Here is a 27,453-nt window from a genome sequence, read left to right as displayed (position 1 = left end):
GTTAGCCTTCATCTGCATCTCGTTAGGCATGTTGACGATGCCGGTTCTCATTAAATAAGCATGCATCTATGAGAAATTTGTAGGATCAATACCATCATCATTTCCCCTTTTCACCTTCAGTAAGCCGCTTCTATGCAGAGAGGAAATACAGCATGTCCTCATATAGTGGAACATATGGCGACGTTTATTCACTCTAATGAAGAGACTACTCCTCCTATTGGGAGTAAGATGCTAATTATTTTCACTCTCATTTCCACCCATCCATTTTCTATAATATCCTCATTAGAGTTGGAGCCTATCCCAGTTGACTTTGGGACCAGTCGGCAGTCAATCGCAGGGCACATGTACAGTAAACGATCGAGTATTCATTGTCTTCAGTGAAACTAACATGCATGTTTTTGCAATGCGGGAGGTAGTCAGAGTACCCGGTGAAAACCCACGCAAGCACGGACGGGGAGAACGAGCAAAGATGGTTCGAGTCCGATACGGTCGCTCCACAATGTTGTGTGCATTAATGTTCTTGTCATTTCTCTGCATTTCTCCGTAATCATCCTTTGCATTCCGTTTTATACTCAAGTTTGCATTGTAATGTAGAAGTAACATTGTTTGATAGTAGTACAAAAATGAGTGTGTAATAAAGACATCCTCCCATCTAAAGTTGAGTAAATAAATGGACCACAGCCACTATAAACGGAAGTACGGTAATATACTAATTATAATATGTGAATAATACAGTATTTCATCAGACTTTTGCTTTACAGCAGTCATGTTGTGTTAATGGTGTGTACCGTGACACAGCCATATTAAAAGATAAGTACATCCACATAGCCATATTCTAATCGACATTATTCGTTCAAGTGGACAATTAGTTGTGGTCCGGTGTCTGTTGGAGCGGATGCCATCATTTGAAGAACTATGAAATCTGATTATGTCAAGCCGAACTCAATTATTCCAAATGTACGGTCCAGTAGTATGAAATGTACAAATAAAGAGCTATTTTGGGACTTTAATAAGAGCAGCAGAACTGCACAAATAAGCTCCAAGATGTTTGTCACGTACGGCAATGTGATGGATTCAATGACAGCGGATGTCTCCGCTACGTTGCAGGTTCAGTCGCCACCGTGAGCTTAATTCGCCGCTTCGCTGCATCTGTCCAGATGTCTAATCCTGCGGGATAATCCACAGATTCCGCGATGCCTCCAGTAGAATCAGGCAAGAGAGGGGATACCAGAAGTAAACCAGGGGTGGTGGTTAAGGGGGGGGGGGGGGGGGGGGGGTGTTACTCATTGTACCCCTGACTGTGCCCCAAATGCGCTGTCTCCATTACCACGTTAAGCCTGAATGTGCTGAATACTGTACACTCAGCAGTAGACAACGAGGAGGATTTATGGTGCAACTAAAGCACACAACAAAGACAGATTTCGGAGGTGTAATTAACGCTAGGGAGTGTTGTTTACAACTGTGATTATGCCGAAAGGCTGCTGAGTTTATAATCAGCTTTACGACGTGACTGATCGAGTGAACGAAACCTAAATAAATGAAGAGAGAAGACAAAAGAAAACTCACCACAGCTGTAGCTAAGATGGCTCCCAGTGAGGCCCAGCTCAAGATCACAGACAGCAGCACAAAGGCCATGATCCTGTGCGGGGAATATTTACACACAAAGACGACGAGTAAGCGACGAGCACGGGCAGTCCATCTTTGCTGCGGAGGTTCTGCACTTCAAGCGATTGATCGTTTGCAGCATTCGCACAACAATTGGAACAAAACTTACATGAAGTCAACCGTTCCACAAAATAATTTGCAATCAAATATCTCCTCTTATCATTTTAAAATAGTACATACCTTGAAATGGGGACTGGCATGCCGATATAACAAATGTAATTAACCGATTACGCCTCCTTACCCGTCTCCACTCTGATATGATCGTGACCCATCACATAAATCTGAAGCAAATGTCTCGGGTCAAAAGTTTCCAACATGTAATCATAGCTTCGCTTTTGCAACGTTTAAATAACTTTGCGATTGCCTTCCGCCAGGCTCGTTTTCTTTTCAAGCGCACAACAGTGACTATAAGTCCATTAATATGGTCTGTAATTTTGCGAGAATTAAAGTTGTTAGTCGCTTTTTTTTTTTTTTTAAATAGTCGCTGGCACAGTCAGAAATGTCCTGAAATACAAGGTGTGTCAGAGAAGTTCCAGGACTGGTGACAACCAGCGTGAGAAAAAGCAAGATTTGTGGCAGGGAAACTGCTGCCTGCTTCACCATGACAACGCCGCTACTCACAGTGCCCTGAGCATCTGACACTTCCTGGCTGAGAAGATAATACTCACTACTCACCTGGCCTGGTTCTGTGTTGGTTTGTTCCCATCCCACCCCCCCCCCCCCCCCCCCAAATCATTCACAAGCTGGAAGGACATCAAGATGGCTGTGACAACAGAACTGTGGAGGATCGCGGAAGGATCTTTCCAAGGGGTGCACAAAGGTGTGGCGGAGAGGAGTGGGCAAGTGTGTGAGACTTCAGGGGGGGAAAGGGGAAAACTTGTAGTTCGGATTTGAAATGTATCTTTCGGGAAAGCAGTCCTGGAACTTGTCTGACAGACCTAGTATAGGGACCAAATCTCAAAGTTGCCATTATAGGACATCAGGTGTACCGTGGAAAATGATCCACTCTCACTTAATAGGGCCAAAAATTATGTTTTTACAAGAAATAATGTAGCTTTGGTCATCTATCCATCTATACCAGCGACGTAAAGTGACAGGTCCCACAATTAAATGCTCTTCCGTTAGATGGCAGAAGCTACATAATTGACCCGTGTATCCACAGTGTGTGCCATGAAAAAGTTCAAATGTAAAAGAAAAAAAAAAAGTCGGGACACGTCGATATACAGAAAGTCATAACAAACACCCTCCTGGTTGGAAATGGCTGTCACACGGGCCATAAACCGCATCACACCTCGTGCGTTAACTGTCATCAGCCAACTTTTCAGGCCGTTCATTAAGCTCGTTACAGACAAGTGAACTGCCCTTTTAATGGATCCATAAAGGCAGCAATAGCAGCAGCAGGCTTCGCTTCTCAGCTGACTCCTCAGACCTCCTTGAAAAAGCAGCAATATAGAAGTCTGAAAGCACTTAATAATTAGATAAGGGAGCCGCATGCTCATCCGGCCCCGGGCCCGATCAATAGGCATTAGCAAGCAGCATCAGCTTGGGCTGATGATGATGATGAGGAGGAGGAGGATGAGGAAGCGGTATGTCATCTACTTGCGCCCAACGTGTGGGCAGCGCTAAATTGGCCAAATGTGATAGGAAGTCTGGTCCGCGTGCCCGGTAATCCATCATCGCTGTCATGCTGTTTTCCTTTAAGCATTGTCTGAATGCATAAGCGAGTTACACGAGGAAAAGAAGGCCAAAAACGCTTAGCGCTTCCCTAAATATTGCACAACGAGGAAGTGACATCATAGTGCTCGACATCACCAGGGGGCTACTTTGCATCGTATCCGGGGATTACATTGATATGCTGTAATGTATTAACCACCATTATAGTCCTCAATTAATTAATACATAAAATTAATTAATTAATTAATTAATTTCAAAAATAACGAATTTACAACAAAAATATTTTTTAAATTTAATTAAAATGGTAAAAGTAAAAATTCATGAAAAATTACAATAAAATAAAACAAATTCAATGCAAAATTCCAAAAATGAAAAATAACATTAAACTTAAACAGCAATAATAATAATCATAATAATAATAAATATAGACAAATAAATATGACCAATACAATAAAATAACATAATAATAATAATTAAGTAAATAGAACAGAAATATTTTTTGGGTAAAAAATAAACCAAATCAAAATAAAATTCACAATAAAGGTAAAACAAAATGATAAAATATGTACTTCTATTCACATTACAAGAGATGAGGAATCACAAAAACACGTAACGCAGTAGGCGTCACACCCAATCGCTTCATCCGATGAGCTACGATCGTAAGCGTCCAATCAAATGACTTTGATGTCAGGGCAATCGGCGGGTATTTGCAAGAGGACTGCTTTAATATAATTCATGTATTTTTTATTTATTCATTTTGTTTGATACTAATCAAAGCCAAATTGGATTGACTTTAAGTCAGTGAGGATATCGATGGAGATGCAAATGATATTTGATAATAGAATATCTTTGTTCCCGTTAATGGCTTGATCATATGGCGCCACAGTGTCTGCAGCCAACTCATCTGAGATGACTACGCAAAGGCAAAAACAACAACAAAAAACCCCCCAAAAGATTCAAACTCACATGATGAGCAGCCATCGAGACTGCTTGGCCATCCCCAAGCACACGGCCAGACATATGAGCAGATCCAGGATCAGCAGGAGCAGGTAGGTGAGCCACCTACAAGACACGAGACACTTGTCACTTCCCGAGCGCGACAAAACTCTGCAAGTGCTGCTTAAATGTGTGTTTTATGCCCTGAGATCAGTGTCAGATACATCAGATTTCTTGCCTCCTTATTATAGCCCCATCTGCCTGCTGTTGTAATTTGCAGCCTTTGGGCTCAATAATTCAACAGCACAAATCCATAGACATTAAATTTTCAAGCGCTGAAAATGTCCTTCGCGGGGCATGTCGGGCTGGACTGTAAGTGCATGTGTGAGAATGTGTGTGCGTGTCCTCCAACCAACTCCACTCGCAGCGTAAATCTAACGAGAGCAACAACAAAAAAAGAAATATTGATTCCTTACAATTTACAAGATACAGAGTCGACACACACTCGCTGCTGTGTATCCGCTGTAGTAAATCTCCACATTAAGGTCACTGGAGGGTATATGAGAGCATCCTGAGGCCCCAACACATGGAAAAAAATTCAGTGTATATACTTCATCTGCATAAAGAACCACTTAGCGGTATACCGGTTCCGGCGATGACTTCAGCAACAGAAGAGGCGATAAAAAGGAGGGAGAGTGAATCAAATAACAGCGCGTCGGCTGTAACACTGGCCGCTCATCAATAAAGTACGGCCACGGGCTGGCTCGTAGCTCAGCCGGGCCGGCCACATGAAATCCAATAACAGCGCCGAGGAAAACGGATGCCAGGATACGCCGAGTGGAGTCCACAAGAAGAAGACGATTATTTGGTAAGAAATAACACGCTGAGTGGACACATGAGCCAAATTAATGGCGGTGTGACATCGGGTCAGTGGCTGCAAGGAATGAGAACTATTTGCTATTATAAAACTAGTGGTAAAGTCCCATTCATCGGAGGGAAATGTGCGTTAAAGTAGCACAAAACACAGAGTTTTTAAAGCTGGCAGCTATGGGTGCACATTTTGATTTTTATTTGGATTTTTGCAGGGCCGTTTATTCCAATAGCTGGACCATCATACATTACACACTGTACTGTATGAGAGAAGAAAAATCTAAACAGGAAGTGACATGACAAAAGCAAAAAGCAGCAGTGTCCCAATACCTTTGTCATTTTTGTGTTTAAAAAAAAAAAGTAACAATTACACTCACTATAACCCATCTAGGGCTGCATGAATCAAATATTGTCGCCATCCTCACGTTCTACTGTAGTATCTGTGACTCTGAGTGTGTATGGCTTTAAAAGGCCTGTCCTGGTGAGTGACGTGAGCGTCAGCGAATCAGAGCGTATCGTAGGCTGGCTGTAAACTGTTGAGTATTGAGTAACTTGACTTGAGTTGCGGCTATCGGCAGCTCATGAATGAATGTGCTTATTACGCGTTTGTTTTCTTTCAATAACTTCTAACTAGTGATGTGAAGCTATGTTAAATTAGCTAACGTGAAATCGTTACCTTCTATGTTGATGATTGCACTTTATCTTTCTTTTTATAAGTGTTAAATGATCCCAAACTTTGGAAGTTCCCTGTCTTTTAGAGACTCTTTCCTCCCGTCTTTCCGCCATCGCGCCAACATATTTCTGCACAAAGAAGCTGGCATGCATGATTTTGGAATGTGGCCGGAAAACCTGGAATAAAACCCACGCAAGCATAGGGAGGAAATGCAAACTTCACACAGGAAGACTGGAGCCGAGATTTGAACCCTGAACCTCAGAACTGCAAGGCAAATCTGCTAATCACTAGGCGACCCTGAGCCACCATTTTTACAAGAAATAAAAAATGTATGAGCTTCATGGTAATCCCTCGAGAATTGAATTCACACTCTGCCGTAAATGTTTGCCATCTTGTCTTTCTATCAAAGCGAAGCCACTGTTTTGCCGTGTTTACACATGCTAATCACCTTTGCAAACCGCCCACGTCAGTGGTTACACTTGACACTCACGAGTGTTTTGTTTAAACGCTATCTGAAAACACTGCGTGTCAGCACAGTTGATGTGAATGGTTGTTTTTTCCAGAGCAGGGGTGTCTAACTCATTTTTCTCGCGGGCCACATTGTGGTTACGGTCTCCCTCAGGCCTTTATGTCTGTGAAATTGTATAACTCTTTCATCGCCTCATCACATTAATATATATACACACAACAAACTGATGGATAACTAGTTTTGAAATCACAAGTCAAGGATAATAATTTGTTCAAATACTGTTCAAGTTACCATAAAAAGGGTTTGGTAACAAAACAAAAAAAGAAAATGCAATATTTCAACGTTATTATTACATATTACAATGGGAAATTTTGGTACAGATTTGAGCAAGTATTATGGAAGTAGACACACATGATTTGATTTCACGGGCCACATAAAATGATGTGGCGGACTGGTTCTGGTCCCACGGGCCTTGAGTTTGGCACCTGCGGTCTACAGTATATGCGCACTGCCATTGGCCGGCGACCAGTTCTAAAAAAATGCACACTGTGAGGAAGATGTGCTAATGCTAACCACCACTGTGGTACCCTGCAAATATCTATGTGATAAATAACTGTTGCAGATACAATCTCTGCAATTAAGTGTATGTAAAACGTGCAGTAATAAATAAAAATAAAAACATCTGGAGTCATCTCATAAATTCCCTCCCTAAATTATCACGGAATTTCATATGCATTTGTGCTCATTTACAGTTGATTGGCTTTGAGTTTTTCCTCATGTTTATTGAAAATATTTTGCCGCCTCCTCTTTTATTTATTGATTCATTTTTTTAAATCTCCCCCGTCGGTTTTCAAGTCGAAGAAGAATTGCACTCAATTAGAGGAGCAGCATTTAGGTAAGTAGGAGACAGTCGGCTGCAAAATAAAACACTATCCGCGCACAGTGCTTCATTTTGGTACCAAAAAAAAAAGAAAAAAAATCAACTCCAATCTGCTAGCACACACCTGTAATACTCAATGAAGGCTGTCTGGTCCGCGGCGCCGGCCAGGTCCACGTTGGCTCTGCTGAGGTCTGGCAGGGCCGTCAGTTCCCGGATGATGTTGTTCACCATCAGCTGCATGAAGCGCAGAGCCTGAAGGTAGTCGGGCCGCGCCGCAAAGATCTCGTCCAGACGCTCCAGGTGCTGCTTGACTCCCCTTTCCGTGTTTCCCAAAGAGCCTGAGGACTAGAACCACAACATGAATGAAAAAATGTGAGAAATAACCCACATGAGAGTTTGGATCAGAACCAAACCGGACACCTTCATAGTGTTCCCCAAATAGTGGCCCTCTACTTAAAAGGGAACTTATACTGGAAAATTGACTTTTTAATGGCTGAATGGAGGGACAGACATATGTATCTTTTGTCATCTGCATATTTCTGAAACTGTGTAAGTGAGCAAGTCACTCAAGAACCAAATACTATATGGTTCCACGCCCTATAAAGACATAGGAATTCAGACATTATTCACTGTAAAAATAAGGTAAAATGCTGACAAAGTCTAGACGTGCACCTTTATCCAGATCTGCAAAAAACTGGGATGATTGCTCCCTCTTTCTTTCTTTCGCAACAATTTCATCACTTCCTCGGTGGTGGCAAAACAGAATAAGAATTGATTCACAATATAAAAGACAATACAAAAAAAAATAACAGGAGTGCTCCCTGGAGAATCACATGGACTTTTCCATGCTTCTTGATGTTTAATGCAGATATACAACACTATCGGGGAACGGAGACAACAATACTGGGAGAGGCCTGATACCGCACGGGTCTTTGATAGCGACTGAACAGCAGCAGACAAAAATACGATTTTACCAACTTAATAATGCTCACTTTCTCTCTCTGAAAGATTATCTTGTGTGATTATCCTGTGGTGTGGGGTGTGTTAAGAGTGGTTTTCCCTCCTTGATCTGCTTGGAAAACGGTTGAGGCCGACAATCGTAAATGGTTAACCTGTTGACAATCGCAAATCCTTACGTGTGTGGTCAACACAGAGATCCGCCGAGCCACGGACTCGGTGATTTTGACGTGAAACATAACAATAGCCATTTAGATTTTCTCAACAGTCTGGATGCCCTTTGGCGAGATACTGCCGCTCATGTGGTGTGCTGTGTTGATCATCTCATGTACACCACACAATATACAGTCGGAGACGAAAGCAAAAATTTGACAGTTTCTTCCTCGTCATGTCTCTCAAATTTGAAAATAAATTGGTTACTATGTAACTTGACCCCCACTTGAATCGAACAAAACTAAGCATTATAATCTTTGGATCCAGGTTTTGTGTGGATCATCATTAAATTCTACAAGTGGACCAAATGATGTGGGTAGAGTGTATAAAGATCGCTTTAAGCCAAATAAATTCCAAAAGTGCGGTATCAGTTGAGCACTAAGGTTACTTGTCTGTACACACACACACACACACACACGCAGCTTTGTCGTGTTCTGTTTCGTAGAAAGCTCCAGTAAATCTGAACAGATGTTGTTTTTCTCATCTACAAGACTCCTCGATGTCTTTATCTCTCGTACTCTCACACCCGAGACCCTTGGAAAACACGCTCGAGCGCACCGTGCGCCACTGTTCGTTCCCACGCCGTTAAAAAAAAACACCACCAAGAAGATAAACACTCTCCTTGACAATCAAACTTTTCCAAAAGTTGATTACATTCTAGCTGGAGAGAGCCCACTGTGTAATAGAGAGAGAGAGAGAGAGAGAGATGAACGTTGGGGAAAAAAAAGATACCAGCCCATCCTCCATCCACTCCATCAGTCCTCCCGAGGGACGGGAGAGCGTGCGAGTGCCAGTAAACTGCTCCAAAGCCCTCGCGGCGTCACCTCCTCCCCTCTCGGCCATCCAAGCGTCTCCAATCTTATCTGAACGCTAGTCGGCCTGATTGCGAGACACGGACTCCGTCGGCTCTCTGCTGTGGGTGGTCAGCATTTCCTTAATCGCAACTGTCCCACCTTCCCTGACGACAGATTGCAGAGCCGTCTCGACTCAAACCTACGGGGTTTCATTTGAATTTCCTCTCAATATCACAATGTTGTTCATAATATTTAGTCAGAGAATAACATAGTTTATTTATAAACTATTTCCCATAGTTTAGTTTTTAGTTTCATATCATTAATAAGAGAATTTCCTCGTAATAGGACTTTTCTTTCATAATATTGCACCATTTTTAATAAACTCAAGACTTCTCATATAATTGTTTTTTTATCTAACTTTCTCTTCATCCAAGTTTTTTCTTTTCTTTTTAGTGTGGTCCTAAAATGTCAAAATTCCAACACAATTGTGCTTATAATATTATGACTAAATTCTTGTTATATTTTGCCTTTTTCCTCTTAATATTACTGTTTTTCCATCATCATATATCAACACTTTTTCTCTTAAAATTCTACTTTTTGTCTTGTAATATTTCATTCATTTGCTTAATTTTATATACTTAATAGACTTTACAGCAATTTTAATCGGCCTGATCGGTATCGGCCGATAATTAGCATTTTATGCTGAGCGGATTTAATGTCATAATTCGCCGATCCGATCAATGACGTCATTGAAAGGCTCCGCAAAAGACATTGACTCCGCATCGCCATCGTGCACAGTATATTTGAATCCAAAAGCTAGATTACTTTAACCTTGTCGCGTGTCTTTTGACGTAGTACTGTAAATATCTGACAGCCAATGAAGTTTTATTTAAAAAAAATAAAATAATAATAAATAAATAAATAAAAAAAGGTCAGCGGTGTGAGACACGTAATGCCCGGATCAGACTACAAGACAAATTTGCTCTTTCACGATTGCACTATGTCAGACTACTGCAATAAAATCTTGTATTCCGATATAAAATCTTGTATTCCGATACCACCGCATCCCATTTTTTTTTTTACGATCTTTGGCCTTTATCTTGTCAACTCAAATGCGACCGGATACACTCCTTACCGTGGCGACGACAACAAGAGTGGATCGCGCCGTGTGTTTGTAAGAACAAAATGGGGGAAAACGTGTGTTGGTGGTCACCGGTGCTCAGGACACGAGAGGACGTTCGTTTACGGCTTGCTTGAGGTATGGTCACTTACTTTTAAATACGATACGGCTCGCAAGCAGGCAACAAAACGTTATGTAGCCTAGCAAGCTACTGCTAGCACTGACGGTTGTACGTAAACATGCCGCCGTTCATTTGTTCTGTCTGTTACTGTACCTCACTGGCATAAATATAGGAACAAAGATACATTATTTATTGTAAATATAATGTTTTGAGCAATTAAGTACACTTAGTCATTTATATAGACATATTCCTCCATCTTGTGATCGGAGATCGGTTATCGTTTTTTTAAACTCGCTGATCAGTGATCGGCCCCAAAAATCATGATCGTGTAAAGCCTAATACTTAATACTGTGAATTTATTCGCATAAAAATTAAGATTAAAACTTTTTTTTATTTTTACTGTGGTCATAGAATGTAAAAATTCCCACCCAATTGATAAAAATATTATGAGTTAAGAAATTTACCGTAAACACAGTTTACAGCAGCTGAAATGCTCGCTGAAATAGGAACAGGCGATGTGTCGCTAAAAGTCCAAAACATTGTTTCATTCTGAGAAACCACAGACAGCTTTCGCTTTCAGAGAGGAAGAATATACGTGGAACTGCAGTTGCAAATGGAAAGCATACGTTCTAATATGTTCTCCACTTTGCCGCTGCACTTAAGTGCTCGTAATGGTAGCGTGCTGCAAGACAGACATAAAGGAGGCCCGGGAGCCATCAAAAGCCTCCTTCGACAGCAAAATAAGAATTTAAAAAAAAATAAAATAAAAAAAAAAGTCCTGGGAATGTAATCTGCTTTCTCTGTGACACATGAGGATAACTCGCCGAGTGTGAGAGTGCATATTTTAGGTCGAGATGAGCTATCAGCCAGAGCCAAACCGCATAAATCACTGACATCACACGCGCTTCGCGAGAGATTACATCGCTTTTGGGGCTATTTGCTTTGCACCGACCCTGTGAGGCGAGCGCAGAAGGGAGGAGGGAGTAGTTTTGGAATAGTTTTGCACAAAAAGGTGGCAAAAGAGGACAAGATAAACAAAAGACATCAACCTACCTATCTAAAGACTCTATAGTTCTTCTCAATATAAGACAACACTGTCTTCTGTTTACGTTTCGAGGTTACGAACAGCGCACGAAGAACTAGTTTGTGCAGCGACGTAAGAACACGTCATCACGCCGCACAAGAAGTCACGCTCACTTACTGCCTACTTACTGTTTTTTATTGGATTGTTTTAGATCTCTGGCCTAGACAAATATTTACTGTAGTGCTGACTTAACTACTGCATTAGCGAAGGTTAGTGACATAGTAGGATTGGAATGCCATCATAAGCCCCCATAGATCGATACTGGTGGTGCTCCACAAAGCTCTAAACTAAGTCCAGAAATTTTTAAAGTATACGGTACAAAAATGACACAAATACTTGTGGTTAAGTTGTGTGCTACAGGAATAAATCATCATTATCATAATTGTTGACATGTATGTAAGTGGTTAGCTGTGGTGTCAAACTCAAGGCCCAGGAGCCAAATCTGGCAAGCCACATCATTTTATGTGGCCCATGAGAGCAAATCATGTGTGTTCACTTCATGTTTCTTGCTAAAATACAAAAATTGCAAATTTTGTTCCTTTATAACAAAGTTGAAATATTGCAAGCATTATTGCGAGCAATCCCGCTTTTTAATCAAATCGAAGTACAGTTAAAAACTGTAAAAAAAAAAAATAAATATTTTTCACTGGCTTCTGATTTCAAAACTAGTTTTGCATCAATTTGTTCATCAATTTGTTTGCTGTTTTTGTTCATAACAGCCCTCTGAGGGAAACCACTACTACGATGTTTAGTTTTAAGGATACAGCAATGTTTGAAAATGTTTGTATGCATTTGAAATGCTATTAACTGTTTTGTGGTATATTTATGATTTAAACTATTAAATGTAAGCAACGTTTGGTGATCGTTTCACTTCACCTACCTCGAATATCTTGATGCAGATATTCCATCATAATCAATAGGCTTCTTGCTTTTGGTATGACCACGACACAACAACAAAATTGAAGAATATCAAATGAAAATTATCTCTGGTAGCGTGCGGAAAGTGTCCATGTACCGATCTAATCTTTCATTTCAGTCACTGTGGCCATCTTGTGTCATGCCATTAAAATCAAGAGGGTTCTTATACAATATAGGAAAAGAAATCCCCTCTCTATTATGTTGATCATTTATGATCTAATTCTCATAAAGTTATGTATTTACAGTATCTCATATGTTTTGCCTTTTTTCATCTTGATACTACAGAATGATCCTCATATTAGCTGGACTTTATTCTCTTCAAATTCAACTTTATTCTCACAATATTTCAACAATCTCTTAATTTTTTTTTTTTTTTTTAATTTTTTTTTTACATTGTATTTAAGTCATCAGTTGGGATGATTTATGATTAAAACGAATAGCCAATACAACTTGTTCAAAATCGCATCTTAAATACTGTGCACAAGAAACCTCACAATGGTCATGGTCCAATGGCATTGGTCTATTGGCATTCTTTTACTGATCATGACCTAAACTCATCACATACTGTAAGTGTGTGTATACGGACCCACCCACCCACACACACGCACACACACACACACACACACACACACAATCAAACAGCACAAAGGAGAGGCTTAGCATCCATTAAAGCGCCTCCTTCCTCCCCACTGAGCCACCCGAATAACTTTGGCGAATGCAGGTCAGGGCCGAAGCACATGCAGAGACGATCCCTATTAGGCAAAAAGCGGATCGCGACCTCCCGCGGGGAGGCGACTCCGCATCCGTGGCGCGCTCTGACTGTGATTTGGTGTTTTACGAGCAGGGTGACACAGTGCTCAGAAATGAGCAGATTGTGCGGCACTGCCACTAAAAAGCCTCGTTAGAAGATATGATAATCCATCCAGCCATCCATTATCTGAGCCGCTTATCCTCACAAGGGTCGCGGGAGCGCTGGAGCCTACATATGATAATATTTTTTATTCTTACGACTTCAGACACATTCATTGCCTGGTTAAATTAAATTAAATCCAATGGAAAACGTAAAACTGCCACTGTGGATGAGAAACTGTGACAATGACCACTAACTAATGCTGATGTTAGTATCGACTATAAACATGTTTTAAAATGGAGAACCTTTTCCCTTCGACGGCCACACTACATGAAAAACGAGCATTTGTGGGTTCAATGTTTTTGGAGGTGGGGTCTTGGTGGCGTACTGTTAAGAAAGACACGTCGACCCAATTTCATGTGGACTGAAATGTCGAGGAAATTGGTTTCAGGGGCTAAGTTTTTCAAAGGTTACAGTTTAGTGAGTGAGTTTCAGGGGGTCGCATTCAAGCCCCCTAAAAGACACATTTTTACCAGGTTACATGCACTTTTAAAAACTTGATGAGTGGTTGGGCATGTTGAGGCACCCATAAAGGTGATTAATTAATCGGAATAATAAAACTTCACTTCATATGACAATTCCATGAGGACAATTGTTGATATCATCATAAACTGAGGAGTTCTTGTATATGGTTCGTTTTAATTGTTTAAATATGAATGAACAACAAAATACTGTATATTGAGGCGATTGGAGATTACACAAGTACAAGTATATAAGTGACAGCATTTCTTACCAGGCTGTTTATGCTGCCCAAAGTGCGATTGGCGTTGTAGATGGAGTAGGTTAACTGGTACACGCCGTCATTGGTCTCGCTGTTTCCATAGAAACCCACTCCCACAGCAGAACTATGAATAAGATGAGGGATACATCAGAAAAAGACTCGCAAGTGTGCTCCTCTGTCTGTTTGTACAGCAAGACATTCAATAACACTAGTACACCAAGGCTTAAACACCTTATTGCTGTAAACTGTTCATGTGTGTGGCACTATGTGCTGCTGTTTTGGTTTGCAACAGAGTTCAAAATGTCTCTTCAGTTAACTCTTTTCCATGTAATCACTCCAAATCATCCCGATTACCAGTATGAGTGTACAAGCCTATAGAGGAATGGCCACTATTTCAATAACGTAAAAATTTAACAATATCCTTCTCCACGAAACCACCTCCCCATCACCAACCAACGGTCAGCCAGTCAATCAGTCACTGGAAAGCCATCAGTGGGATTTTCTCCCTCCTGCGTCACCGTCCACTAATCTTATTGTTCCTAGCGACCCAATTTGACCCTGGATGGGATTCCAATCTTGGCTCCTAAGTCCACTCCAGTGATGTTACAAGTCACGTTAAGCTGTAACTCGGAAGATAGCTTTCCATTTTGCGAGGTATTGTCATTGATACTCGAGGAGTTCCATCAGGACATTTGCGCCACAATTTGGGATTAAAATCACAGCGGAAGTGTGTCAGTTATCTGAAAATGTGCCAGAGCCCCAGGTTGCATTTAGGCCGCTCTAATAGTGAGATGAAAGCACAGCAAGGCAAGGGGACCAGTCAAAAACGGAGTACTGATAATGTCAGACTTGACAAGTTGACGTTCTGCACAAGTTCTTCGTATCAGACATCTTGGTCATTGGTCATCGTTCAAAACCAGTAGGGCAAACTAACGCTGAATAATCGGTTTTGATGCGGATCTATCTGTACATAAACGTAGGTCGAGTAATCATATTTGGTAAACCACCGAATAGATGCCACACACAAGGCCGCAGAACCATGTGATCTAAAAGCCATTCAAGTCTTTTAGGGTAAAGATGAAAATTAAAAAAAGTTATAATTGAAAACTTTTCTACACTTTTCTTCATTTTCTTTCTTACCTGCCGCATGGACTGTGGCTGGAAATTAGCTACAAAGCTAGAAATTGCCACAGAGCATCTCTACTCTTGAGTTTAAAGCTTTGTGTCTATGCTCCCTGACAAATAAGCAAACTTTGTGTCAGATTTCATTCACTTCACTGAAGAAGCTCAGCTGACGATTAACTCAAACATTCAGATACGGTAGAATCACAGCCCCTCAGATGTCATTCCAAAATGAGTAAAGTTATTGTTTGACAAACACAAATAATCCTGTGATAAACCTACACACTTGGAGAATGATGTGTGTTTTTTGGACATACTTGGCAAATAAAGATGATTCTGATGAGATAACCTTTATTAGTCCAACAATGGGGAAAGTGTGACAATGAAGTATCAGAAATCTATAACATTATGTTATATTATAACATTATATTTGGGCTGAACAAAAGTGTGCAGGTGTGCGCGATGTGCCAATGTGAATGATTGCATGTCACATTCCTGTAACCTTGTAAGCACAATGAACACGGTCTATGCCTTTCAACTTGTCCCATCTGGTTAGCACTCAGTGCTACAGTCGAATGGCGACGTAGCAAAACAACAAGGACCATTATTCCAAACTAAAGAGCGTGGACGTGCTGTTGTACAATTCAGACACTCTTCGAGATATTTGTGTTCCGGCTCATGCGGCGTAACGCAGACGTTGTGGCCTTCATTGATTCCCGAGCCAATTTGGAGGCACATCAGAGGCAATTTTGACACGTTAATAACGGCCTAATGAGACAGGATATCATGTTGAGACCGAATCATCTCTGCTGGTTGCAGACCTCAATGTGAATAATCAACAAACAATTCTAATTAACCACTTCTTAACAAGAAGATACCTACGCCCATCAAGAATACCGATATACAGTATCTCTACAATAATTTACATTGACTATGTTAAACCACGCTTTTCAGTGGTCAGATTTACGATTTCCCCGTTTTCTGGACCGTAGGCTATTCTCACATACGGTAGATTGGTTTGTTGAACAAAGTAAAGTGATGATCTAACATGTATACCGGTGTATTCAAATGAAGTTATTTCACTGGGTTCCCAGTGTAAGGGTTCAGCACCCACATTATTTTTTTCCCCAAGTCATCGCCAGGGCAAAAATGTTTCGGTACAAAGCCCCCACGCTTTTGCAAAGCTTGCTTGGCTTCTGAAGGCACCAAACAGATGTTCTTAATTACAAAAACAAGTCTATTGAACTAGACCAAATTATGCCAAAGCCTCATGCTCATATTTAATATAACATATCTTTTGTGTTTCAGTACAACCCTTCTTTGTTCCTGTGCAACTAAGAAAGGATGAAAAATATGAAACGCACGCACTTTCAATTAGGACCAATCAAAGCTCAAAACTGAATTAACTCATTCACTGCCAGCCTTCCCAGTTAACATAGGGTCAGGGTTATTTGATATTCGACTTCTAAAGCCGTCAATGGCAGTGAATGTTAAGGCCACAGAGTCATGAAAGCGCTCTCCTAAAGATTTTAATTCCAAGAATCATGGTGTACTGTCAGCCAACTTCTCCCATGTCCAAAATATTCGTTTGTGATTACACGATTTAATTGGATGTCATATGCAGCGGTTGCAGGGAATGTGATAGTATTATCGAAGATTAAAACACTTCACAGAGATGCGAGGGTCGAGTAGGAAAGAGAAAACAAACGCTGGACTAAACGGCGTCATGCTCACTCACTTAGCATCACAACAGGTCTTGTGTGTGCTAACCATTGTTCACAATAACCATAAAATAGGCTAACTAAATTTGAGACCGACTCATTACTGGCCCAAGTTTAGGTGTGTAGCTAACCTGGCATAGTAGACTGTATTCAAGCAGAGGATCTGGGAAAGAGACAATAGAAACTGTTGGGGGGAAAAGGTGCAACTTTCAAGAAAAGTGATTGACGGAAACAGTCTGGAGAGGAGCTGTAACTCTTTACAGAAACGTGACTGGCTTGTAGTCAGTTTAAATCAACCCGTCACAGCTACCGCAGACATTTACCTCAGATGTACAATGTGTGAAAATTAAAAAGGTTCTTGCTTTGATGGGGACAAATGAGTCATAGAAGTGTGAAGATGGGGTCGCAAAATGTGTCTGTGTAAATTCTCATTTTTTCTTTTTAGTAGATGGGTACGGGGAAAACATGAAGAGGAACGTACCTCAGCTACCTTAAACTTCTTACAACAAAACATTTTTGAAAATCAATAGTATTCTGGCTTTGAGATTGACAATGTACCATGTATATCCTTGAAAGTCTGCAGGATTCTTATTTTAAATGGACAATAACGTGTGTGCAGATGGATTTCTTAAAAAAATAAAAATAATAAATAAATATATATATACATTTTTTTTTTCCTCAGCAACCTCAGACATTCTGCGTTAGTTATCCTTGATAAACAATAGGACAACACACTTTTTTCCCCCTTACACACTAAAAAGATGGTTCCAAAATGAAATGTGGTTGAAGAGATTACAGAATCTGCTTAGAAAATTGTTTCTCCTTGACAATTAACTACCTTGTTGTGTGCACTGCTGCCAACCACAGGACTGGAGTGGAACATTATTAACTCAAGCATAAGACTTTGACCATACGTATGCGTATACGTGTTGTAAGTTTCAAAATACGCTTGGTATTAGAAGTTGAACAAATAAGGTAAACACCATACAGCCGTCAGCAACTTTTTGTATGCGCCACAGACCAGTTTCACGTAAAGACATACTGTATTTCGACGGACCAACATAGAAACAAATCAAAACTGATGTTTAAAACTACAATTCAACATTTTGCTGAATGTAGTTGTTGTAATTTGTGGGAGCCCTGTGCAGGTTTTCTCCTCAAGAAGCCGGTTGGTCGCATTTTGTGCAACATAGCATAGCGTGTCCTAAGACGGAAGAGCATAGCAAGGCTCCAAAAAATGTGTATTTCTGTGTACGCAGTACTGCGACTGCGAAACGTTTTACGATACGCTGCCATAAAGCGACACAAGTGTTGCGATGTTGTTTGATGCAAGTTGTGATATGAATGAAGTTATCGTTATCATACAGTTGTTCCCTGCGCATTATAGGATATCAAATTTTGACAGAGCTTCCTTTTGTGGTGCTGCCCTCGTTCCTCGCCGCCAGTCCCGTGGTGCCACTGGTATGAATCTTTTTAGACTAGCGGCGATCAGAATAGCTGAAGCTAGCGAGGCTAACTGCTATTTTTAACCACAACTAGCTTATATTTGAACTCTTGGACCCACACGGACGTATGCAGACTGTGGCGCCTTGTTGGCCGGACATTTCACTGCTCCACAGAGCTTTATAGTCCGGCGACATCAGCAGGCGGGCCAATCGAAAGTCCTCTGACGAGATGCCATTGACAACACGTCATTGGCAGTTAATCGACTTCAAGTGTTAAACGTCAATGTGGAGTAGTAAACTAGACGAGTTGACTAAACGGTTGTAGTACAGTCCAGTGGAACCTCAAGTTATTACATTAGCCGTTGTGTTATTTTTTTTTTTCAACCTAGGACTTTGCTCGGCTATTTGCTTGATTAAATCCAACGGGCCACGTACTTACGGCCACAGAGCGCGTGTGTGTGTGCGTGCGTGTGCATGTGTGTGTTTGACCAGTCTGACTGACCATATGATAAGGCCCGTGACGACGGCCGACCATGTCACACAGCAGGTCCTCTCGGGCCTTTTGGCGTCTTCGTCCACGTCCCTTCGGCAGCAACACAGGCACAGCAAGAAGACCACCAAAACCAGCAGGCTCACACCGAGGCCCGCTGCTCCGACGAAGGCCAGGACCACCACAGACTGACCGAAGGACAGAAGAAACGTTGAAATCATTATCTAAAAAGAGGTGTGAGTTTCAACCACACAACACCTTCCTTGATGTCACACATATTTCCGGGTGGCAAGAGCCAAAGCGATCTAAAATGACACCACTAGTAAACAAATTCAAAGTTCAAATTCTAATGTTTCGTTTTCATATGTACCCGTGGCTAGAAAGCAAAGCGTGGAGAGTCTCTGTTGCTGAAATGCACGGGTCCAGTCAATGAACGGGGTCATTGATCATTGCCAACAGCCTCTCAAAACATTCACACTCTCGCCTTCATTCTTGCCAAAATTCTCTCTTTGTGGATATTCACCTCTTCTTTGACAAATGTGTCGTGATTTTTGTGGTTTTAATTAAAAATATATACTAATAATGCAGTACAGTATATGGTTTGTGGAGACAGTTGTGCGGCGCTATTTTTCTTTGCGATGGTGCACTTTAGGCGCTTTCGGTCACGTGAGCGGTGGGCGTTATACACACTTGTGGGAAAATACCTTCCATGAACCAAAGGATGCAGGTTTGGTCCTGGTCTGCCGCTTTAAAAGTGGCTACAGAGTCTTGCGACCTGTACAACTATTTACGACACCCACTCCATTTATCCTCCTCGTTCTGCTGGATTGATTTCGACTTTTTGTGGAGGAAATTGAAGAAGAAAAAAAACCTCAGTTTTAGCTGCCTATCTGGCAGCGCAAACCCAAACAACAGGTTTTTGTCATTGTTATTAGTTCAGGTCCGCTACGGTCAACCACTTTTCTGCCACCCGGAAGTACCCCTAGTGTCTGTTCTTTACAAACATTAGCAAAAGTCTAACAATGGCAGTGACTGGTCATCTTTCACCAAGTCTAAGTTATGTTATGTTGGTGGTGGGTTGAGGAGGTACGGGTCGTTGACAGAGAAGGCCAGCAGGAGCTGGACTGTGGGTGGCCGGCGTCATGTGACGTGGGCTTTCATTCAGTCTTGTGATTGCGGAGTGTGTGCGGCGTTTAAAGCCTGCGGGATGGAGACCAAACATGCACAGAGAAGAAAGGCAATGCTGTTTCGGCTATCGAGGACTATCGAGGACTAACATTTCCTCAGGAGGTGCGACGAGCGGGAGCAGCTACACTGCAGGCTGGTTGCCAGTCAGTCGCAAGGCACATCTAGATAAACAACCACTTGCACTCATATTCACACCTATGGGCAATTTAGAGTCTTTAATAAACCTAAAGTTTGTTTTTGGAATGTGGGAGGAAGCTGAACTATCCGGAAACTAACCACTACCCCCATTGTGCTGCCTGTAAACAACAGAAGTAATCCTTTAGATGGACGTATAAGATAATATTGTTACTATGCATAACAATAATTATTACGCAATATGTTCCGCAAATAACACAGAAAGTGTGTAACAGTCGGTGTTACCACATGCTGTTGTACATTTTTCTTCTTTACAGTGGAATTGCCTTTGACTGAAGACAAGATCGCCAGTAAGATTTTTATAAAAATCGTTTGTCTGCAGTGACGACCAACTCTCGCTAAATTGTTTTTTTTTGTTTTAGTTTTTTTAATCAACAAAAAATTGGAGATAAACATATTTCATGACAAAAATTAAAAAAAAAGATATCTCCAAATTCTTTGCTTCCAAAATATTTTTGACGATAAATGCTGATGACAGAATTAAAAAAATAAAAATAAATCACATCTCCATTTTTTATTAAATAAATTCGAATTTTTAGACAGTTCTTTTTATGGCAGAATGAAAATACATGTATCTCCAAATGTTTTGCATTTTTCCAAATAAAAAAAAATAAAAAATTACATTACAGAATTTAAAAAAAAAGCATGAATCTCCAAATGTTTGCTTTAATAATAAATCCCAAATCATTTGAGACACATGCTTTTAATGATAGAATGAACCCCTGTTTTGTTTTATTAAAAACATGAAAATCTGTAGATACGGTACATTATTTTAACGGCATAATCAAAAAAGCAAGTATCTCAATGTTTAATACGAAAAATAACGAATTTGGAGAAACATTCTTTTTACTACAAGACAGCTGCTACACTACAGTATAATCGAGAGAGTTTCTTTTACATGACAGTCTCATTTTGAAGAAGACTATGCGCAAACACCACTCAATAGACGTGGCAGCGTCACATCCAAACACGACAACCGCTCTCACCTCGCCAATATTCCACCAAAAAAAGGCACGTGAGTTGGTGCAGTGCCAAAACAACTGGCGAAGGCTAAATGATTTCATTCGGGGTTTGAACTTCACTTCATATGACGGCTTGTCTCAAATAAATAAGCAATCAAACGGCAACTACTTTGTTTTTAAGTGTTATTAAATTCAACTTATATCACCGGAGGCAAATATGAGCAAACGCTTACCGAGGACAATTAAAATCGGTATGCAGCATCCATCCAGTACAACATTAGCTGACCACTTTTTTTGTTTATCCAATTATATTTGCAGACAGTACTCCTCAGGTTATCCAGCTAATATATATATATATTTTTTTTAAAAAGCTCTAATTTTGTTGGAATGACTGATAACGCGTCAACTTTGCTCATACAAAATCACGGTCTGGATGCTGGCGATAGAGTTAAAGGAATAAATTAAATCGACATCAATAAAATGACAACTAGAGTCAATTTTGTAACATTTTATTATTATTATTTTATTGTGTGATTATAACTAGAGAAACGAAATGGAACTTATTGCAACATAGGCTCAAGTCCGGCTGCTCGAAACAGTAAATATCAATCGCAGACACAAATTTACTTCACCACGCAGGTACTAATACAAATAGCATTTAGCTCAGGAGATAACGGCTAATGGCGAGAAGGAACTTCCTGTTCTCTCACCACTGCATGTCCGACAAGCATCTTGACCCTGGAAGAGCAGTTTTGCTTTTTTTGTTTTGTTTTTTTGTTTTATCAGCAAGTGGTTGCCCTACGTAGTTAAGAGCATCAACTTCAAACATTACCTGTACATTAAAAAAAAAAAGTTTTATGATGTCACAGCTTGAGCCTGAAACAAAGTAATTAACTCTACATTACTTCCTCGTAATAAAAAATAGAACAGAAGAGATATTAATTTAATGGGGGGGGAAAGTCACTTTTGACAAGACAAGCCCATACAACCACTGACCCAGGACCCATTTTGGCACTTGACCCACAGCTTGGGACGCTCTGCTTTACCACCATACTCACCATTTTCTAATTTTGTTTCCTCTTTGCGTCATAGAAGTGGTTTTCAAACTAGTCATCACAATTCAGTCAGCAAACATCAACAGCTAAAACAGCACTAGCTATGACGGTGAAAAGTAGAACTTTTGGTTGATTTAAGGTCTATTTAATTTGATGTTTGATCACTAAAAAACTCAGTTTAATAGCGAACGCTGACCACATCTGAAACTATAATACATTATTTTTGATTGATTGACTGTTTTATTTGAACGTGTGAACAGGAAAAACAAAAACACATGCAGTACATATACCCTACCGGTCAAAGTAGGTAAAAGTAAGTTTTTCCCAGCTCTGTTGCAGATGTTCCCATTGATGTGTGTGTGGCACTTGTAGGCTGCTCTGCTTTCTCTCTTCTGTCCACTTCATTCCAAACCAGCTCGATGGAGCTTTTAAGTCTGGAGACTGCGCCTTTTTGTATCGTTATGAAATGGACATTTTTCAGTTTTGGGTAACCTGAGCTTATTTTTATTTTTTCAACCTCTGGCATTTCAGCAGTTTCATTTGTACCATTTTAGGCTATGCATTGGACTTGAAATGCTTGACTATCGATTAATTATTATTATTTTTTTTAATTAAAACATTGAGATGTTCTAAAACGTTTGACCAGTATTGGATGCAGTGGTGCCTTGACATACGAGTGACCCGACTTATTAGTTTTTAGGATAGGAGCTGTCATTCTGATGAATTTTTTTGTTTGTTTTTTTGCAAACTGACAATTGACATCCATTATAAACGCAATGGAAAAAAATTAAAATATAAAACCCCAAAAACTCTTGAATAAGAAACACCCAATAAGCATTTTTAAGGTCGGTTCCCCCTGGAAAAAAAAGGAGAGGTGGGGGAAACTAACAAATTGAAAAGAAATTCAACAAATTGAAAAAAAAAAAAAAAAAAGGGACAAATTTGAAAGAATAAAAAAATGGAAAAATTGGGGTAAAGAAATCTGCGGATTGCTGAACCGCGAGTGTGCGGAGTGTTTAAAATTACAAGAGTGGTCAAAGAACAATTTGAACTCGTATCTCAAGGCACCGCGCCATGTAAATAAAATAGGATGAACTAGAAAAAGGAAAAAGTGGCAATAAATTATGTCATTTGGTACAGCCGGTACGTTTTTTGTTTCGTTTTTTTTTTTTTGGACACACTAATCAGTTAGTTACGTTAACAGCATCACACTGCATAAGTCCAAGACCAAGCCGTTAATATTCAGTGGTAGCAATAATTATTTAAGAAGTGATTATTTATATAGCCCAATAGTACAATTATAAGATGTTCAAGTGTAGTTTCATTTGGAGGCTCTACCCAACTGAAGTAGCTTTTCATGTAGTTGAGGTACTTTTGTCTTTTTTGTTGTTGTTTGTTTTGTTTGTTTCGGGCGTTAGCTATAGCTAGCTACATTTTTTCGTGTTTTAATTGTCGCTTAGTTCATTTTATTTCCTAAGTAGCTTGACCAACACTTGTTGTAACACAATTTTGACAGGATAATTATGTTTAAAAAAAAAAAAAAAGAAGAAGGGGGTGGGGGGGAACGACATAGGACCTCTTTTGTCCACCGAGCCACAGTTTTGCTTTCAAACCTTGCCTGACTTCGAACGTGGAGCTCGCTACCGACCTGCTGGTAGTCGTCCTGCTCCGGTCTAAACGCGCCGTCCACGGGCTTGAACGACAAGTCCAAGTGGGGGAAATGGTGCAGCCAGTAGGTCCACCACGGAGCCACGTAGTCGAGCCTCGCGGTGGCCATCCCTGCTGCGGCGGCTGCGGGGGGAAAGTGCTCAGGCAAGCCCCCCGGTGAGATCCGCGGCTGAGGGGAAGACGCGGAAAGTGAAAGGGAAAAAAACAAAAAGGCCAAGAGTGGGCGCAAAGAATCTCAGGAGAAGCACGTGGATCGCGTTGCGCCTTCCTTCCACGCAGCGGGTCAGCGTTGGGATCCGAGGCACGAGACCTGTTTGAGTGACGGCGTGAACGGGGAAGGCGTGACGGTCAGGCCCACTTCACGCCTCTCGTCGCAGACCACAAAGCGGGACATTTCCCAGCACACTACACTTCCATTTAAACACTTGTCCAACTCGCCGCGCATCTTTTCATCATGCATAAATCACGCTGACGTGTTGGCGGCCCCACTGGAGTTGATGACTTGTGCTGTTTGCTTCTGACCTCTTGTGGACGACGAGGCGCACTGAGGTGAATTCGAACGCGTGGCAGCCCTTGGAGTTTGGACACTTCATTAGGTACGGCGGCAGACCAACATTAAAATACTGCCACAGATGTGTTCATCACAAAAAAGGGCAGAGGTTTTCCTCCTTTATTTAATATTATTGCAACTGCACTAACATATAGGAAATAATTTTTTTTTTAAAACTCGACTTTAATTATGATTCATTACATGTCATACAATTAAAAGTGAATTAAAAAATGACCTCAATGCATTTCTAAAAAGATTAAATGTACTGAACAAATGTACCGTACTGGATTTAAAAAGACGTTTTTGCCACTGTAACATTTATACACAATTTGAACTTTTACTTAAGTGATTCTTTTGCGTACCACTAGAGGGAGCCCACATACCACAAGTGGTTCACACGGCACACTTTGAGAATGATTGCAATAACTGATACCTTTATGAACAATGAAATAATTATGTTCAGTTAGTCGGCATGAATCGAGCTATTTATTGCAGAAGTAAAACTGCGCCACTGCGCTGCGGGAGTAAATTTGGCTGTCCGGCATGGGGCTTAGCTATGACCCTTTGTCTTTAAAAAGTCAAAACCTTTCTTGAAATTTCGTGCTCGAAAAGAACCAGCACCAAAGAATTGAATAAATGTATTACACAATCCCAGGTTTTCACACATTTAAAGAATGAGGTTATGTTTCCATCAGATGGCGTCCGGGTATCCGGAAACAAATGGAAAATAGCATGTACGCCTTCTAACTAGGGATGGGCGAGTACTATCACCAGGTGCGCCTTATTTCAAGGTATCGCGTACTCGTGAAGGCTGGCAACAAAGTCACCAATACTTTTTGAGGCAAATCAAAAAATCTGACATGGAGTAAGTCCTCCTCGCCAGTAGTTGGCGCTACACTGGGGCGATTCGACGCCTCGGTGAATCATCATGTGAGTAAGATTGAAATTTTGTGTCAAAAGTACTAGTGATATCCGTACTCAAGAGCGAATGTACTCGTACTGATATCGGTGTGAAAAAAAAATCCTAACCTTTCCACGGGAAATGCCTAATGTGTCCATTACATAGCAGTCGGAAACTCTTCGATTCGAGATTTTCATTTGTTTCGTTTTCCAAGCAGAACGGGGAGGATGAAATCTCTCGAAGCACACACCAAACCTCAGGATAATCACTCAGTGTCATCTTTTAGAGACCTCTGACGATCAGGCCTCCGCACTTTGATTGGAAGCGAGGAAAAATGGTCCAATTGGGCCCCGTCGTTGGTACTTGTGTCCCCTCGCTTAAGTTTGATGCATCACCACTATAAAATTCCATTTACAGATCATTTACATAAAATTACATGGAGCCTGCACAAGCAGCAAAAGCCGCACACTGATGCCAAACCTTGAGCGAAATCGGAAGATTAAAAAAGGAAAAAAAAAAATTAAGGCTGACGATATTTCATATGCATCTCCCTCTCTCTTGAGGACGGTGGGGGTTGTTTATCTTCACGGGGCACCGAGCGAGCGTCCCGATATCAGGCGACTTGTGTAATTATTTGGATGTTTTGATGCACCTCCACGGCCGGAGGAGCCACAGAGTGTGCTCTGACTCGGAATCCTCCGAGTAGGTGACACTCCAAAAGGCACTCTGAATATGAATTGTGACTTCCTCCGCATTTCCAAACAGCCAGATTTGATGCCGCAGAGCTTTCTGGCAATTGCAGTGCCAGTCACACTTTTAGTTGGTGGTGGGGGGGGGGGGGGAAGGGGGAGAGAGAGAGAGAGAGCAAGGGTGCATGTCTCTAATTTGGACTCAGCCTTGCTTCTCATTTATTCTAGTTATCGCGGCGTGGACAACACATGACACTTGACACCCATCTCATTCATGCCAGTGGGGTTGCACCCTAACAATGCAATCTACATCAGTGATGCTTTGTCAAAACGCCGCTTGTTGATTTGTTGTTTGCATTTCATTCATTAAAAGGACAGCCATTAATTAGCATGCATGATTAGAAGGACAGTTTTTAGTCCCAATCCCAAATTTACACTGGCCATGAACATGCAGCTACTAATCTGATGTTTGACATCATTGGTGTCGCATAAGAACAGTGTTTTTAAAACATTTACACAGAGTTGTTACGGGTGTCTTTAGTGCTGCAGATTTGGACCCAAAAGCGAACAGGAGGCGTATGGTTAGAGTGGATGTTTTGTTTAATATATCGGGGGGATTAAATGTACAGAGTCACAGGGCGAGCAGCAATTGGGTGGGTTGCTGGGGCGAGGTAAGAAAGCTGATCACGAGGTCCGAGGTGGTTCTTGGGTCGCTTGAGGAGAAGAGAGACTTGGACAAGGTGGAGCCGGGCTGGGTGAGGGGCACGACGACGAGAACTTTGGAAAGCACTGGTGGGGAACAAACCGGGAATCAAAACCCGGAATTTTCAGACAAAAGGTTATACCGGAAACAGCCGTGGAGGCCAAAGCACCACTTGTGGAAGCCGAAATCATCTGGCGCCTGCTCGTCGATCCGACAGGCTCGTTAAACCCAGTTGATTGCGGATCGATTGAAGGTGCGCAAGAATGAGTGTCTCTCCAGAAGCATCCCAAACCCAGCCTGAAACAATAAAGCAAACTACAAGCAGTGTGGTGCAGGAAATGAGCCCACCAAAATAAGATGAGGCTGGCCGAACCACACAAAAGTACCGCCTAAATTTGTTTTTGGCTCTTTTAAGTACAGTGGTATAGTAGTCCCATCATTATTTAATTTAATTGAAAACCACATATACTTTATTGGAAAAAAAATAATAATTAAAATGCACTAAAATAATGACTCAATTCAAATGTATTGCACATGAAAATTTAATTAAAATTGTGCTAAGTATATGTTTTAAAACAAACTGTTTTGAAAGATTAAATGCAAATGTATTGTACTTCAAAGTTAAATACAACTGAACTGTACTTAACAAATGTACTGTACTGGATTAAAAACTTTAAACCACTTTATAACATTATGCAGTTTGAATATTAAATTCAGTGATTCTTTCGCGTGCCACAAGAGTGAGTCGGCGTACCACTC

General features: G+C 40.9%; 1 protein-coding gene across 3 annotated transcripts in view; it reads right to left on the bottom strand.

The window, feature by feature from the left end:
- The window catches only part of LOC133466420 (protein tweety homolog 2-like), a 34,924-nt gene extending 10,485 nt beyond the window's left edge, over positions 1–24,439 (bottom strand). For 2 of the 3 annotated variants that reach the window (XR_009784933.1, XM_061750117.1), the window contains exons 1-6: positions 23,832–24,439; positions 18,796–18,971; positions 14,018–14,129; positions 7,292–7,512; positions 4,306–4,401; positions 1,567–1,639 (exon numbers count right to left, since the gene is read on the bottom strand). Coding sequence is in view for 2 of the 3 variants with exons in the window: in XM_061750117.1 (XP_061606101.1) it covers positions 1,567–1,639; positions 4,306–4,401; positions 7,292–7,512; positions 14,018–14,129; positions 18,796–18,971; positions 23,832–23,960 (807 nt within the window). In the remaining variant the exon portion in view is untranslated. Of the gene's footprint in view, positions 1–1,566; positions 1,640–4,305; positions 4,402–7,291; positions 7,513–14,017; positions 14,130–18,795; positions 18,972–23,831 lie in introns of those variants that run through there. The other variant, XM_061750118.1, reaches the window with a different exon arrangement.
- Positions 24,440–27,453: the final 3,014 nt, after the last annotated feature.

This window comes from Phyllopteryx taeniolatus, chromosome 16 (assembly GCF_024500385.1).
Source record: "Phyllopteryx taeniolatus isolate TA_2022b chromosome 16, UOR_Ptae_1.2, whole genome shotgun sequence".
In the NCBI taxonomy this organism is placed as follows: Eukaryota; Metazoa; Chordata; class Actinopteri; order Syngnathiformes; family Syngnathidae; genus Phyllopteryx; species Phyllopteryx taeniolatus.
Note: the sequence above shows the minus strand (reverse complement) of the source record. Positions and strands in the feature narration are given on the sequence as shown.